General features: G+C 33.2%; 1 protein-coding gene across 1 annotated transcript; it reads left to right on the top strand.

Moving 5' to 3' along the window:
• The first annotated feature begins 2,079 nt into the window (after positions 1-2,079).
• LOC127814158 (disease resistance protein RPV1-like) lies at positions 2,080-12,136 on the top strand. The gene is made up of 7 exons (XM_052355449.1): positions 2,080-2,198; positions 2,433-2,919; positions 3,024-4,137; positions 4,405-4,677; positions 4,799-5,326; positions 5,453-6,280; positions 11,441-12,136. The coding sequence occupies exons 2-7, from the start codon at positions 2,441-2,443 to the stop codon at positions 11,867-11,869; spliced, it is 3,651 nt and encodes a 1,216-aa protein (XP_052211409.1). The 5' UTR covers positions 2,080-2,198; positions 2,433-2,440; the 3' UTR covers positions 11,870-12,136.
• The last annotated feature ends 5,303 nt before the right edge of the window (positions 12,137-17,439 follow it).

Genomic DNA, 17,439 nt, shown 5'->3' with positions numbered 1-17,439 from the left:
TATAAACAGTGTTGGTGATAATATTTAAAAACAAATAGTTTTTTTTAAAAAAAATTATTTTTTTGATCTATATATTAAATTCAATCTTTAAATTATTTTAATTTTTAAGTAGGTGAATCACAATAAGAAAGAGATTTTGATGATCAGTTCCTATCCTCAAAATTTGTCATGAACGATCAACTGTTATCATGCAAAAAAGAAGATGAAAAATATATATGATTTTGAAGTGAAAATATATATGATAATTTATTAACATATATTTATAATTTTTTAGCATTCTAATTTTCAAAATTATCATAAATAAGAAAAGAATTCAACAGAAAAAGCAACTTAATTAGATATGTTTAATCATGGATTAGAGTTGATGATTTGAAATGAAGTTATATTTTTTCATATAAAAAAATAAATATTTTCTTTAGTGTCAAAGTCCAACAGGTGAGTGCGATTTTGTTCACCCTTTAACGGTGGTGAATGTAACCCCGTCAGTGAGGGTTAAAATTTTTTTTTTTAAAATAATATTTTATCCTTACGTTGGAAATTACAAAAATTAATCATGTTTCAAAAACAAAATTTGTTTTTAGAATTTAATTGAAAATATGATAGGATCAAAACTGAATTGATTAAAACTTACAAAAAAAAAATGACAGACTTACAAAAATAATTGACAGGATTAAAACTGAATCAAAATTAGAAAGTGGCTGTTTTCAGCAATTAATTTGTTTGAGTGGCTGAAAACGATTTTTTCAGAAAAGTGGCTAAAAATAAATTTTTTTTTTGAAACATGGTTAATTTTTACAATTTTCAACATAAAGATAAAACATTATTTTTTTCAAAAAAGAGTTATTTACAGGATTAAAACTGAGTTAAAATTGGAAAGTGGCTGTTTTCAACAATTAATTTGTTTGAGTGGCTGAAAACGATTTTTTCATAAAAGTGACTAAAAATAATTTTTTTTTTAAATATGATTAACTTTTACAATTTTCAACATAAAAATAAAATATTATTTTTAAAAGAAAAAATATTTTTTTAACCCCACTGACAGGTTACGTCCACCCTCGTTAAAGGGTTGAACAAAATCGCACTCCAACCAGGTGGTCTCATGTCACTGCAATTTTATTCTCTAACTTTAATTGGGGGTGAACATTACTCTCAATTAGTTATGGGGCCATCAATTTTAAATGTCTTTTTTTTTTCTTCTTTGTCATTTTTCTTTTTCCTGGCAAACCAGGTGGTCTCATTATTTTTTTTTTTTCATAGGCGTCATTGTCCGGCACTAACTATCGCTACATCCTCTCTTATAATAGAGAGAGGTAACGAAGCACTAGGCGACAAGAGATGAGACGGAGAGAGAGTTAAGAGCAAGAGACAGTTGTTTTGAAAAAGAAGGAAGGAAAGTGACAAAGAAAAAGAGAAAGAGAGAGAGAGAGAGAGGAGAAAAGAGAGAGATACCCATCCTGAAATGAATTTTTTATTCCTATACTAATTAGTGGTGACATTCACCCAAGTTAAAGTCGGGGAGCAAAATCGCACTCGTCTGACGTGCCTTGGAGCACACTTCCCTTTCTCTCTTTTTTTTTTATATATCAAATCACTTTTCTTTCCTCTTTTTTTCTATGCATCAAGTGGTGTCGAGCACATTTCTCTTTTTTTCCTCTACTATACAAAGATGGTCAAGTCTTGCGCATATTTTTTAATTTTTATCTTATGTCTTTAAAATACAAAATAGAAAACTTATTTATTTGTCTATAACCTCATCTTTAATCTAATCTTTTGTAAGAATAAACTAAGGCTAGCCAAAAAACGGAACAAGGAGAGCTAATCTCTTTCTCTTTCACTATATATATAGATGGGTTCTTTTTTAATTCGACAAACAATAATATTATTTTAACAAGAATAAGACTTGGTCTACAAATATATCCCTCCTCCATTCATGTTTCCAATCCACTCCAAGCCAAAAGTTTAATCCACGGAGCTTCGCAGTTGTTGAAAGGCAACCTCCACGGAGCTTCGCAGTTTTTGAAAGGACATTAAAAGCTGGCCCCACCTCACAATAATTCGACACCATGGCGTGATTTAAAATTGCTCGGAATTGGGATTGGGATTTGCCCCTTCCATTTATCATCCTCTTCAGTCCTCACCACTCTCTGGCTGCCTTCAAAGACTCAGCGACTGCAATCAGACCAAACTAAATTATACAAGTTTGTTTTAGTTTTATTTATTTTCTTAAATATTGTGGAACATATATATGCAGATTATTAAATCATTATGATTGATGGATGATGCGTTATAATAATCTTACCAAATTAGAGTACTATAACTAATTAATGCAGTGTTTTGTTGTTCCTCTTCCTACTGAATTGTGTTTTGAACTTCATTTTATGTGTATATATGTTTGGTTTTGTGTTCATCATCTTCATTTTATTCATGTTTAGGCTTGTCCATGGCTGCTTCATCCTCATCTCCCATCTTACCACTACAGCGGAAATACGATGTCTTCTTGAGTTTCAGAGGCCTTGATAGCCGCAAGAACATTATTAGTCATTTACAAGCTGCTTTGAAGCGAAACGGCTTTCGCACATTTAAAGATGACAAAAACTTGGATAGAGGAAAGGATATTGAGGCAGGACTATTCGAAGCAATTGAGAATTCATCAATGTCTATTGTTGTGTTCTCAAAGAACTACTTTGCATCAAAATGGTGTCTGGCCGAACTTGAGAAGATTATGGAGTATAGCAAGAACTTACATCATATTGTTATTCCCATCTTTGTTGATATAGAGCCATCTGATATACGAAAATTAAAAGGGAGTATTGCAGAAACCTTGGCCAAACACGAAGAAGAAGTTCCTAAGATGGAGAATTGGAGAGCAACTCTGACTGAAGTTGCCAGTTTGGCTGGTTTCGTCTCCAACAGTGATAAGTATACTTTTTTTTTTTTTTCGATAATCACTTAATTTTGATTATCGAAATGTTTGCAGAATTATAATTTTTTTTTTAATTCAATCCTTTTGGGCGAATTAATAGGGATGAAGCAAGCTTGGTTGAGGATATTGTTGAAGAGGTTCAAGGAAAATTAAGTTTGCGCATACCATTAAAAGTTACAAAGCATCCAGTTGGAATAGAGCCTCGTTTACAAAAGGTACTTAAGGAGTTGTGCTTGGAGTCATCTGATGATGTTCGCATTGTTGCAATATGGGGAGTTGGCGGACTAGGTAAGACAACAATTGCCAAAGCTGCATATAATTGTATTCGTAGCGGGTTTGAAGGTTGCAGCTTTGTCGCCAATGTTAGAGAAACATGGGAGCAATCAAAGGGGAATTTGCTTGCTTTGCAAAAACAAATTCTATCTGATATCTCAAAGAATGAAAATTATAAAATGGGAAGCTTTCATGAGGGGGTTGAATTGCTAAAACGCAGAGCTTTCTACGGAAGAAAAGTGCTCATAGTTCTTGATGATGTAGATCGTGTGGAACAGATGGATGCACTAGCCATCGATCCAAGGGTCCTCTGTCGTGGGAGTAGAATTATTGTAACTACTAGAAATATTTCATCCTTGTACTCGCTTCAATCGGTGCTTAGCATGTATGAGCTTGAGCTGTTGAATAAGGATGAATCTCTTCAACTCTTTAGTTTGCATGCCTTCAACCAACATAATCCCCCAGAGGGCTTTATGGAGCTTTCAAATACAGTGGTGGATTATGCCAGGGGTATTCCATTAGTTCTTGAAATTTGGGGTTGCTTTTTGAATGGCAACAACGATCAATCTGAATGGAGAAGTGCAATTGCAAAAATGAAAAAGATTCCTCATGATGACGTTCAAGGAAAACTAAGGATTAGTTTTGATTCACTAGATGAAAAAGAGGAAAAATTGTTCCTAGAAATAGCATGCTTTTTTTTTCGTGAGAGTAAAAACTTTACCATTCAAGTATTGCAAGACTACGAGATATTTCCAGAAATTGGATTTCGGCGCTTGGAGAATCTATGTCTCCTAAAATGTGTAGGACCTCTAATTGTAATGCATGATATTCTCAAGCAGATGGGTAGGGAGATAGTTCGACAAGAGAATGTTGACTATCCAGGAAAACGCAGTAGATTATGGGATTACAAGGATGCCCTTAACGTGCTGAAAAATTGTGAGGTGAGATCCACACTTGCTAACTTCTCATTAACATTTGATGTTTTCTTTTTTTATTTTTTGCTCAACAAGAAAAATAGAGAAAACAAGGAGATGGCAAACAAAGGAAATTAGGACAAAAATCTACCATTTTTTTTGTTGTTGTTAATATAGCTTTTGATGTGTAATTGTTGCATGAATGTCAAAATGCATATGCATATGCACATTCTCAGTCCTATTTTTTTCCACCAATGTAATTAATTTTTTCCTTTGGTATGTGATGTGTGGTAGGGAACTGAAGCAGTTGAGGGCCTTATCCTGTTGCACAATGGAAAAGATATTAAAGTGAAAGCAAAAGCATTTCAAAAGATGACAAGACTGAGGGTGCTTCATCTTGATCATGTTCGACTTAGTACTGGCTACAAGCATTTGTCCAGAAATTTAGTATGGCTACGTTGGCATCACTTTGGTCTCAGAGTTTTGCCATTGCAGTTATACTTAGAGAATTTGGTTGCTCTCGACCTAAGTTATAGCAACATAAAACGACTTTGGATGGGACCTAAGGTGAAAATCTTTATTTCTTTTGTATTTCAATTTTTCATGCACTGATATACATCACTTGGATGCAAATTCATCATGTGTATATCATATCATATGAGAATTGATCTTTTATTGTTTTCAACAGGTTTTAAGTAAACTAAAATTTCTTGACCTCAGTTATTGTTATAATTTAACCACAACTCCTAATTTTCATGGGCTCCCCAATATTGAGGAGTTGTATCTTAGAAGTTGCATGAGATTGCAAGAGGTGGATAAGTCTATTGGACATCTTGACAAATTACGTGTTCTAAACCTCAAGCATTGTAGGAGGCTTAAGAAGTTTACTACTAATTTCTCTCGGCTCCCCAACCTTGAGGAATTGTTTCTTAGCTTTTGCGTAAGTTTGCAAGAGGTGGATAAGTCTATTGGACATCTCGACAAATTACGTGTTCTAGACCTCGAGGATTGCTGGAGGCTTAAGAAGCTTACTCCTAATTTCTCTGGGCTCCCCAATCTTGAGGAATTGGTTCTTAGAAATTGTGTAAGATTGCAACAGGTCGATAAGTGTATTGGACATCTCGACAAATTACGTTATCTAAACGTCAATGGTTGCGAGAGCCTTCCGAAGCTTCTGTCAGAGATGGGTATAAAACAAGATTGGAGAGTAACTAAGGTGAAAACTTTTATTTCTTATATATTTCTTTTTTTTTTAAACATTGATATAAATCACTTAGATGCACATCCACCATGTGTATGCCATATCATATGAGAACTGATATTTTATTGTTGTTTTCAACAGGTTTTATGTAAATTAAAATTTCTTGAATTCCGTTGTTGTCATAACTTAACCACAACTCCTAATTTCTCTTGGATCCCCAATATTGAGATATTGTTTCTTACCAATTGTATAAGATTGCAAGAGGTGGATAAGTCTATTGGACATTTACACAAATTGCGTGTTCTACACGTCAATTGTTGCAAAAGCCTTAGGAAGCTTCCGTCGGAGATGGCAAACTTGAAATCTCTTGAACAAGTAGCGATCTATGGCTCCCCAAACGAACTTCAAATATTGGCAAAAAAGAGTACAGGTTCTCTTGGGTTGTCATTAAACTTTTTACAGGGCTTAAGGTGCTTAAAGTCATTGCGCATAGAACATTGCTCTATGACTCAATTACCTGATGAAATTGGGAGTTTGATCTCATTAACCCATTTGAATATTCTCCGTTCCAAGTTTAGTTGCTTGCCAAAGAGTATATGCAACCTTACAAAATTGCAACGTTTAAGGATTGAATATTGCGATATGTCAAATCTGCCTAGTGAATTTGGGAGATTGAACCGATTGGAAGTATTGAATCTTCAAGGAAATAAATTTTGTAGCCTGCCAGAGAGCATCAGTGACCTTACTAACTTACAGAAACTCGATTTGTCTTATTGTGAAAGACTCCAATCACTCCCAAAGCTTTCAGGTGGTCCATGTTTGATCATCGCTGTTAACAGTTACCCATCATTAAGAAGAATATCACTCGAATCAATCACAAATAGTAGAATCATGTCTTGTTACATGTGTCCTAAATTGGACATGAATCATTTTGCCCACGAAATTGGAACAAGTTTTTTCAGCTACAAGGTACGCTCTTTCTTTTATATCTACTACTATATATATAGTCAAAACATATCAAAATAATTCATTATTTTTTTATGTTATTAAACAATGATTATGATACTAATTTGAGCTAATTTGATGCGGTCACTAATCAAGACTCGGTCAAGGCTGACCTGACCACGCAGGAACAGTAGCACCAAAATAATATTTTAATACTTCATATGTTTTAGGATTCTACTTGATTTAGGATTCTAGTTCATGTTTCCACTTGATTTAGGATTCTACTTTATGTTTGATTAGGATTTTATTTTTATTAGGATTCTAATTGAATTTTACCTAGAATTTATTTCTATTAGGATTTTAGTTAACTTTTACTTAAGTTTTATTTTTAGGTTTTTAGTTAGATGATTTTATTCTAGTTGGATTTTAGTTACAAATATTAGATGGATTTTGATTAGCCAAATACTATAAATATGCATAGAATATAGAGTTTGTAATCAAATTTTCTGAATACAAATATCAACAACATATTTGGGTTTTTTTAGCAAAACAGTCTTATTTTTGCGTTTTCTTGAAAGTCAAGTTTTGGTCATTGAAGTTTGTTCTCTCAAGCGCTTATTTTGGTGTGTTTTTTTTCACACACGCGTTATACGCTGCGTCAGGTGGTATCAGAGAGGTTAATCAACTAATCAGATGGCTAATCTTGAAAGCAACAGTAGCAACTAGCCTCGTGACGGTGATTGCGGGCTGCCTGCAGTTTGGAAAGCAATAGAAGAACAATGGGAAATAACTCGTACAATGTAGCAATAATTGAAGCGAATATGCAACTAATTGGGTATTTTACAACGAGTTAAGGATAATCAGAACCAAACTAATGGCATGAATTAAGTCGGCTACATTAAATTGGGAAGACCAGCAATTAATCTTGTCCTCGTTAATCCTAAAAGACCAATGATGGATGATAGCAACGATAAGAATGATCTTGGTCGTATGATAGCCAACCCTAGTGGTAGAGAGGTTAGGAGGAATGCGCAACAACACAACCATTGGGAAAACGATGTGTATAAACTAAAAAATGGTTTTTCGGTGAGTTTAGAGCTTGATCTTGAACATTATATTGTCCTAGCAACCTCAACGTTTGCAAACTCAGGTCTGGTTTATGTTGCTAACATAATAGAAACTCTAAGGTTGTTGACTCATACTAGGGTATTTTTTAGTCCTGAGGACTCGGGAATTGTTTCACAATCCAAGGATAGTGGTGTTTCTTCTAATCAGCTTGCGATTGTAAAGGAGATGGAGGCCATGGAAGCATATTCTTTTATAGTTTATTTAGGTTTTGGCATAGTTGAATCGAAGGCAATAGGAACATATTCACCTTTGTGATTGCAAAAACAAGATGGTCACATACGTCTCTTTGTGGATAGGGGTGTTGGATCTCCTAGGCTGGTTAATTCGAGTAGTGTAACTGCTTTCGGTACATCTACCAGATTAGATAAACGCTCAAGATAGAATGTTCTACGTCCTCAATCTAACAGTAATAATACAATGGAGGCCGAGGGCAACAAACATGGTGATGGTTGGACCCATGCCAATGAAGATAGGCCTAAGAGAGGAAGGAATGTCTTTGCTCATGTTCCCTTAGCAGAAAAGTTCAAGCGGTTCAGGAAGATGTCAAGTAAAAGTTGCATAAATAAGAAGTACAAGGCGATAGTTAATAAGCATAGGAAGCACATGGTATTTGAGCTTTGAGATAAAGTCATGATATTCTTGAAAAAGTAACGGATTCTAGCAAGAAAGAAAAATAAGCACAAGACAAAGAAATTTGGTCATTGCAAGATTACAAAGAAAATCAATGATAATGCTTATGTTCTGGATTTGCCTAATCAAATGGGTATTTCCAAAACATTCATTGTTGCTGATCTTTCTTTGTATTTGTCAGATGTTGAGTTGTCATACTCGAATCATAATTCGAGGATGAATTTTTCTCAAGTGGAGGTGAATGATGTGGTCACTGATCAAGACTCGGCCCAAGTCCAACCCTGTAATACCTGAGAAATTTGGGTTAATTAAAAATATGCAATTTATTAGAGAAATGGGATTTCAGAGAAAATTGGTATCTGAATAGCCCAAAAAAATTGACCAAATCAACTACCGGGAGTGCCCTGGAGCCGAGATGCCAAAGGAAAATGATGTGGCATTAACAAGCACCCCGAGATAGGATTTATGGTGCCGAAAGAAATTGGATCGGGAACAGTTTTCGGTACAACAAAAATGCAGTTGCCAATTAGGCTACAATACCGAATTGTTATAGACGACTTCCGGGGAGTCAACGGAAGTTTGAGGGGGCTTTGGTATTTCATGAGGAACAACCCTTTCGAGGTTTCAGGAAGAAACGAATGGGTTTAGGAACAAAACAAATATTCGGGCCTAAGTGCAGTTTTTGGACATTGCTGGAGGGAGGCCGAAACAAGGTTGTTTTGAAATCTTTGGAGGTCAAAATGATGTTTTAGGACTTAAGGGTTCTAATTGCAATTAAGGAAAGTTAAGGGGTTTAGTAAAATGGGCCAAAAAGAGATAGCCCAAACTTTAAGGGGCTAAAGTGCAAAAATGAGAAAAAACTAGCATGGGCAAATCTGATAGGTCGGCCATGGCCGATTTTGGCCACGGGGTTGCACGAGGCTTGGTCGGGGGAGCATCTTTTGTAAAGAGCTTGCCCGACAAAAGCCATCGTGGTGGCCGGATTTTGAAGAAAAAGTGGTCGAAAGTTGGTTGGATTCTTCGTGCGCCTGCAAATTGCTTTCTTGGTCGGATAAGGCTCGGTTAGGGTCGATTCAAGGTAGGTGTTAACTCCTAAGGCAATGGGTTGCTTGGCCAAAGGCATTTGGATGCTCGAAAATGCCTATAAATAGGGGTCTATGATGGCCGATTTTAGAGCAAATTGAAGCTTCAAATCGAGGCTGATTTCGAACGAATTGGTGTTCCATGTTAAGGGGCTTTTGAAGCCCATGAGATATAGATTCAATCTGGAGAATTTCATCCTTTTTGGTTAAGGTTTGAGAAGGTTTTCCAGCTCGTCGGAGTTTGGAGGCGGGCGCCTTGGCCGAGAGTTCGAGTGGCCGGTTGACGACCTTAACGAGCTTCTTTCAGGCCATTGGATACTCCAAATAGATCAATTCAAAGAGGGTTTTCGAATGGTGGAGAAATCGGTTGTCGCCGAAAAAAGATGGCCGGCATGCGCTGTTCCTCACGCGCCGCCACTCGCCCTAGTGCGTGTTGGCGCGTGCGGGCAAGTGGAGCATGGAAAAATTCTGGAAAAAATGTTGAAAAATAGAGAAAAATGTTTATGGAGGTTTGTGTAAAAAGATTGGGATTTGGGATTCTTGATATCTCGGTTTTCGCACCAAAGAGCCTCATTTTTCGTAAAAATGCAACATCTGGGTAAGTTCAGTATTTTTCCCATGAATTTCATAGCCTATAATGAATTTTTGTGAAATTAGATTTGAGAAAATAGTCCCGAGGTATTTATTGGAATTTTTGGAAAGGAAAAATGAAAGAAAATGAAGGAAAAAGGAAATAAATGGAATATTGAGGATATTTAGTGATAAAATATTATTTTATGATTGAGGTGATCGAGATGATGTGATTGGTGCAACTTTTGAGAGTTAGCACGAGAATCGAGGCAGGTCATGCATATCAAGGCGATGCACGCTTTTCGAGAAAATGCAAGTTTATCTTAAAATGTGAGTTTTCCTATCCTAAGTATGATTTGGTGAGTGTTATTCTCACAAGAGTTTATATTTATGATATGATTGTTATATATGCATGCTATTTATGAATGCAATATTCATTTATCATATTGCATGGAAAGTCATGATATTTGCATTGCACAATATTATTGTCATATTGATATTTGTGCATGGGAATGAGATGTCACCCCCAGAGTGTAGCCGTAATTCCCCTAGGGCATTGAAGGAATAGCGTTAGGCTTATCCTGTAGAGGTTCGGGATTTGCCTAGGATTCCTAACCGGGCTGGTGGGCTTGAGAAGTTACATTAAAGAGCAAAAATGTTGTTCATGTTATCGCATCACGCATTCATATATATATATATATATGTATATGTTTTGGACCTCACTAGAAGTTTCATCTTCTAATGGGTTATGCCCCTAGAACATTCAACGTTCCAGTTGAGACTTGCAGTTAGGGCAAGAAGCGGGTTGAGATATGACGGCACGTGATGGCATGGCTGATGGATTCAGCAAGCTGACTCGGATATGTTTTAACTGATTCTTTATTGATGATTAGCCTTGTTAGAATATTATGGAATCTCCATGTATTTATGTATTTCAATATTGAGGATATGATATTATCTATGGTACGGATTCTTATGTTATAAATAAAGTGAATTGATTATGTACCATATCAGGTTTCGATTATCGCTTCCGTATATTGTGAATAATTTGCTGGGGGTTTTATTTGGAGTTCGGTACTTAAGGTTTAAGTTATGTACTGAGAAAGAAAGAAAAATAATTTATGTATATTTTGGGCCTCAACATAGTGACACGCTCGGTAAGAGAAAAGCGGGGTGTTACAAACCCAACCACGCTGGAACAGTAGCGCCAGAACAATATTTTAATACTTCATATGTTTTAAGATTCTATTTAATTTAGAATTTTACTTCATATTTTTACTTGATTTAGGATTCTACTTCATGTTTGATTAAGATTTTATTTTTACTAGGATTCAAGTTGAATTTTACTTAAGATTTATTTCTTTTAAGATTCTAGTTGACTTTTATTTAGGTTTTTTTTTTTTAGAATTTTAGTTAGATGATTTTATTTTAATTAGATTTTAGTTACAAAAATTAGATAGATTTGGATTAGCCAAACACTATAAATATGTCTAGAATTTAGAGTTTGTAATTAAGTTTTTTCAATACAAATTTCAACAACTTATTTAAGTTTTCTTATCAAAACAGTCTTATTTTTGCGTTTTCTTGAAAGTCAAGATTCGGTCATTGAAGTTTGTTCTTTCAAATATTTATTTTGATGTATTTTTTTCATACGCGCACTATACGTTATATCATAATTATTTTGCAATTTATACACCTTAGCAGTGAGGAATCAAAATTTGGAATGTACTATTTTGAATTGTACTAAGACGACATGATTTATGCTTATATGCAGGTTGTAGGTTCATTTACAATTCATTATTTAGAGGGAATGTTTCCTGATTGGTTGCAACATGAGACCACAAATTCATATTATGCTCTCAAGGTGCCACCTCTTGGAGTCGGAAATAAGCATTTTATTCGATGCATTTTTTATGTTGTCTACAGGGTTGAGGTTCGGGGTCGTTCTTGGTCAATGGGATACAAACTCCGCAACAAAACCAAAGACGTTTTTATTGATATCGCCATTGCATCTAAGGTGTATGTGCCTCTTGCTACCACAGATATTAGAGATCCAATCATTTTTGAGTATAGGTCTTTTCATGTAGACAAGTTGGACTTGGAAGAAGGCGATGAAATAGAAATTTCTTGGAATTATGAAAACGTGGTTTTGAAGAAATGGGGAATTCATGTCAGTTTTGACACAACTGATGATCATCATTAGTAGTAAGTCCCTCTCAAACACAAGATTGAAGATTGATTGAATCAAGAAATTGATGAAATCTATTTTTTGTAGCATATATATATATATAAATATATATAACCATTTAGCCATGTTTTTTAAATTCTTATCCCCATTTGTTACTAGTAAGTCCCTCTCTAACACAAGATTGATGATCATCATTTGTTGTTGGCATGTTTTTTAAATTCTTATCCCCATGTGACTAGGGTTAATGTCACATGACACATTAAATCAATTTATACTTTACATGTTTGACATGATAGAATATGTATGCATTAAATACACAAATAGATGAATCAAGTAAATATATAAAATATTTGTGTGATTTTGTCTTTAGCTATAAATCATGAATCCAATTTAAATTTTTATTTTAAATATAAAGGGAGAAGGCAGAGAGAAATAAAAGATATTTTAAAATTTTGATGATCACAATATAAAAAATATAAATTAATTAGATTTTCTGTTATTTTTAATAAATTTTTATATTATTTTTGTTTCCACAGTACTATAACTTATATATTTTTACATAGTTTAATTATGTAGTGTCTTGTTCTCGCATTACTAATCATTATAATTGCCTTGCTCTTATGGCCCACAAATCCAAAAACCAAAATGATGCAACAGTTGAATCTTAATAGACCTAAAAATTAATTTTTTTAGAAAAGATTACCCATTTTTGGAAGGACATCGCTAGTCACTGTTCATGGTAGATTTTGACAATCGAAACTGACCATCATGATTGCCTTGGTCTTATGATTCACATAATTAAACCAAAACGATCCAATGATTAAATCTCAATAAATTTGAAAATTAATTTTTAAAAAAATGTTACTCGTTCTAGAATGGCATCGCTAGCTACCATCCATGGCAATTTCAATGATCAAAATAGACCATAAGGATCGCCTTGGTATTGTGACACACATATCCAAAAACTAAAACGATCCAACGATTGGATTTCAATAGATTTGAAAATTAATTTTTTGAAAAAAAAATGTTACTTTTTTTTGGAAGAGCATTGTTGGCCATGGTTTATGGTAGATTTCAACAATTAGAACTGACCATTAGAATTACCTTGGTCTTGTAACCAATATATAGAAAAATCAAAACAATCCAATGATTAGATCTCACTAGATCTAAAAATTAATTTTTTAGAAAAAATGCTACCCATTTTTTATTTTTGGAAAACATTACCCGTTTGTAGAAGGGTATTGCTAGCCATTGTCCATGGTAGATTTTGACAATTAAAACTGACCATCGTGATTGCCTTGATCTTATAATCCACATAACCAAAAATCAAAATAATCTAACGATTGGACCTTAATAGATTTGGAAATTATTTTTTTTTTTAAAAAAATGTTACCCATTCTGGAATGGCATTGTCGGCTATCGTCCAAGGTAGATTTCGATGATCAAAACTGACCATCGAAATCACCTTGGTCTTATGACCAACATATAGAAAAAGCAAAACAATCCGATGATTAGATTTCACTAGATCTAAAATTTAATTTTTTTAAAAAAATGTTATCCATTTTTTATTTTTGAAAAAGATTACCAAATTTTAGAAGGGCATCACTAGCCATTATCTATTGTAGATTCTAACAATCAAAACTGGCCATTGTTATTTGACTGCACTCTCACTCTGCAATTAAAACACAATAAAAACAAATCATAATAAAACTTTTATATTTTTTTTATTTTAGTGAGAGGTTTATACTCGCCAGTGTACGAGTGCAGTTGTAGTCCAAATTTAAATTTATATTTTCTGGATGAATCCAGGTCGTCCACTGAGAGATTTATTTATGGCAAAAGAAAAAGAATGTCACACACACGCACACGCATTTGGATAAATTGGCAACAAGATTTTTTATGGGTTTTTTTTTTAGACAACAGATACTAGAAAATAAAGTAAGGCAGAAATTGAAATAAACATTAAACGTAAAAATATGAATTTGGATAGTGCTTGAGTTAAGACAATTTCAGTACCAACCCGTTGATTCCCAAATTTTAGCATAAAAGATTAGCAACATTAATTTAATTTCAGATATGAGGGTTTGTTATTAAATGCAATTAGAGATGATGATAGTTCTAGGTTAAGCAATCCCCATACATGATATGCGGGATTCTAATTTAAGCAACCACCATAAATTCAATTGCAATTAATACACAAAACAACTAAATTAATCATCCGGGTTTGGGTATGATAGCGTTTTCAGTTCTAGTAACTCTCATACATGGCATGAAAGCTCTAAGTTAGGCTTACGCTTCAATCCAAACCTAGTGATTTCTCAATAATTAAGATACACTCATACTGAAATTTAAATTAATGTTACTTATTTAAAGCGCAGCTTTCTTTAGGAATCATTGGCGTTGGACACTGTCCTTGCCTTAACCCAAGATTAGATTTAGCTACTCATTTTTATTTGAAAGTTAATTGACAAGAATTTAAATGACATAATTTGAATAACAGAATTTAAATGACGGGAATTAAAATAGTAGAAACTAACCGGCCATTTAGGCGGTGAACATTTAAATGACAAGAATTAAAATTACAGAAATTTAAAGGCATAAACTAACCGGCCATTTAGGCGGTGAATAATTAAATGACAAGAATTAAAATTATAGAAATTTAAAGGCATAAATTAACCGGCCATTTAGGCGGTGAATAATAAAGTAATAATAAATGACATAAGAATTTAAAAGAAGAAAGGAAGTAAGTAAGATCACAAGAGAGAATACTAAAGAAAAGGGGAAAGAACAAGAACAATTCTCAAAAAGAGAATTATAAGGAAACAACTAAACTTTTATTCAAGAATAATAATCACACTTACAAATGCAATCAAGTGATCTATTTATAGGCCACAAGATGCAATACAAACCACACAATTTCAATTATTCAACTAGACATAATTATATCTAATGGGCACTCACACACTTAAAGTTAAATAGATTTTAGTTATAATACACACCTAAAATTAAATGGATTTTAGCTAAAATACATACCTAATAAAGAACTCATAAAGTTAAATGGATTTTAGCTATAATATCCACCTAATAGTTAAATGGATTTTAGCTAAAAAACACACCTAATAAAGCTCTCACATAAAAAATAAAAATAGATTTCTATAAATTGGTTTTTAATCTTCATTAGGATTAAAAATAATCTTTGGGCCTTCTCCAAATAATATCTTTCATGGGTTGCTCAAATTGGACCTTAATTCTTCATGGGCTTGAATTCTTCATGGACTTTAATTTTTCATGGGCTTGATTTCTTCATGGATTTGATTTCTTCATGGATTTGAATTCTTCATGGACTTGATTTCTTCATGGATTTGAATTCTTCATGGACTTTAAGTCTTCATGGGCTTGAATTCTTCATGCCTAAAAAAAAAATAAAAATAATTTAATGTTATTAATAAATTATATATTATATATATGTATTACACATGGCACATATATATATTAGATTATATTATATATATATATATTACATGCATGCATATAATGATGTATATGTATTATATATAATTTTATATATTATTATTATTTACTTTAGAACTTCATTTCATTCATCTTTCAATTTAAACTTGTATATAACCATAAAATATATATTAATATCTAATTTAAACCATTTTTAAGATCAAAAGAAGGGTATAATTATAACAATTTTTTTATAAAATTAACCACTAATCATTATTGCCTTGGTCTTATGATCCACATAACCAAAAACCAAAACGATCTAATGATGAGATCTCAATAGATTTGAAAATTAATAAGATTTAGTTGAAAATAATTAAAGTAAAAAAATAATTAAAGATAATGGGTGAAATAATCGAGAAATGTGGAGACAAAGTAGAATGTGGACAAATAATCAAAGATAATAGGTGAATTAGTGGAGAAATATGAGAGACAAAATATGGTGTGGACAAATAATCAAAGATAATTGGTGAATTAATGGAGAAATATGGGAGACAAAATATAGTGTGGACAAATAATCAAATATAATAGATGAATTAATGGAGAAATGTGGGAGACAAAGTAGAGTGTGGCCAAATAATCAAAGATAATGGGTGAATTAATGGAGAAATATGGAAGATAAAGTAGAGTATGGACAAATAATTAAAGATTATGAATGAGATTTAGTGAAAAATAATTAAAAAAATAATAAAATAATAAAAGATAGTAGATCACTACAATTATACTAAAATTAATTCAATCTCTATAAATAGAGGAAACTTGAAAGGTTGGAGAACTTGAATTAGAAAGAGAAAGGTTATAAGAAAGAATGATTTGAGAGCAAGAGAGATATTTGAGAAAGAAAAAGAAAGAATATAGAGAAAAATACTAAAAATTTCTAGAAAAATGCTATAGGTTGGCTTTAGTAGTTCGTGTGAAAATTTGTGACAAAAGGCGTTGTTGGATACGCAAACCAAGAATTCATCGCAATATAGAAGAATACTGAATCACTCTGCGAGAAGGTAAGTTATCTTCAAAAATTTCTTTAAAAATTTCAGAAATATTAGAATGATATTTTAGAATTTTTTATGATAAAATTGGAAGAGAAATGCATGATTAGTATTTATTATGGATTTTTGAGGTAATAGATGCTTGAAAATCAAAGGAAAAATGATAAATAAATAGAACATGGATTTTAAAAATTATGAGGAAATTTCTGGGGCTTAGAAATATTATTTTAGGAATTATTGTGAAGAGAAATTGAGAAAATTTTATGACAAAGTATTTATTTCATAATCTTGAGAAAATTGGATAAATTAGAAAAATTAGAAATCTAATTTTGCTAAGTAATTATGGTGTCAGGGTACGTCAAGGTTCATAATTGAGTACAATTGGAAGTCTGACGCAAATTTTGAGGCAAAATTACGTTAGGGGCAAAATTGTCTTTTTACAAGGTAAGTGGTACTACTCAATTTGACTTAAATTATGAAAAGGAATTGCAAGCATTTTTCAATACAAAATTCAGTTCATGGAAGTTTTAGTTATCATGTTGACATGTCATGGTATGCTATGCATCACGTAGGTTGCATGTACATTTTCTGATGATGATATATGCATATGAGCATGATAAGATTTACGGTCATACGTTGCATGGGTTTTGTAATACCCCAAGAGCCCAGAGAAGTTAGTATATATCGTGGATAGTGTAAGAAAGGAAACAACACCAGCTGGATACCTTTTGGGCTGAATGTTGGCAAAGAACTCCCAAGTTAAGCGTGTTTGAGCTAGGGTAATCCAAGGATGGGTGACCCCCTTGGGAAGTTCGCGTAGGCCCATCAGTGTAAGTTGTTTCGGTTCTTCCTATCGTTCGATGCGGGATGTTACAGGTTTGGGATTAGGTACTGGCACCGTTGCTTTGCCAATGGTGCACCCATACACCCTAGTCTGGCAGGGAAACTGTAAAAATGACAGGTAATTTTAAGGCGCAGTCGACCCAAACATGAGAGTTATGATGTTATGTGTATTGCATTCATGCATATGCATTATATGATATACTCTTACTTAGATAATTCATCATTTAATGTGGGCGTTGCCCTGGA

This window comes from Diospyros lotus, chromosome 12 (genome assembly GCF_014633365.1).
Source record: "Diospyros lotus cultivar Yz01 chromosome 12, ASM1463336v1, whole genome shotgun sequence".
NCBI lineage: Eukaryota > Viridiplantae > Streptophyta > Magnoliopsida > Ericales > Ebenaceae > Diospyros > Diospyros lotus.
Note: the sequence above shows the minus strand (reverse complement) of the source record. Positions and strands in the feature narration are given on the sequence as shown.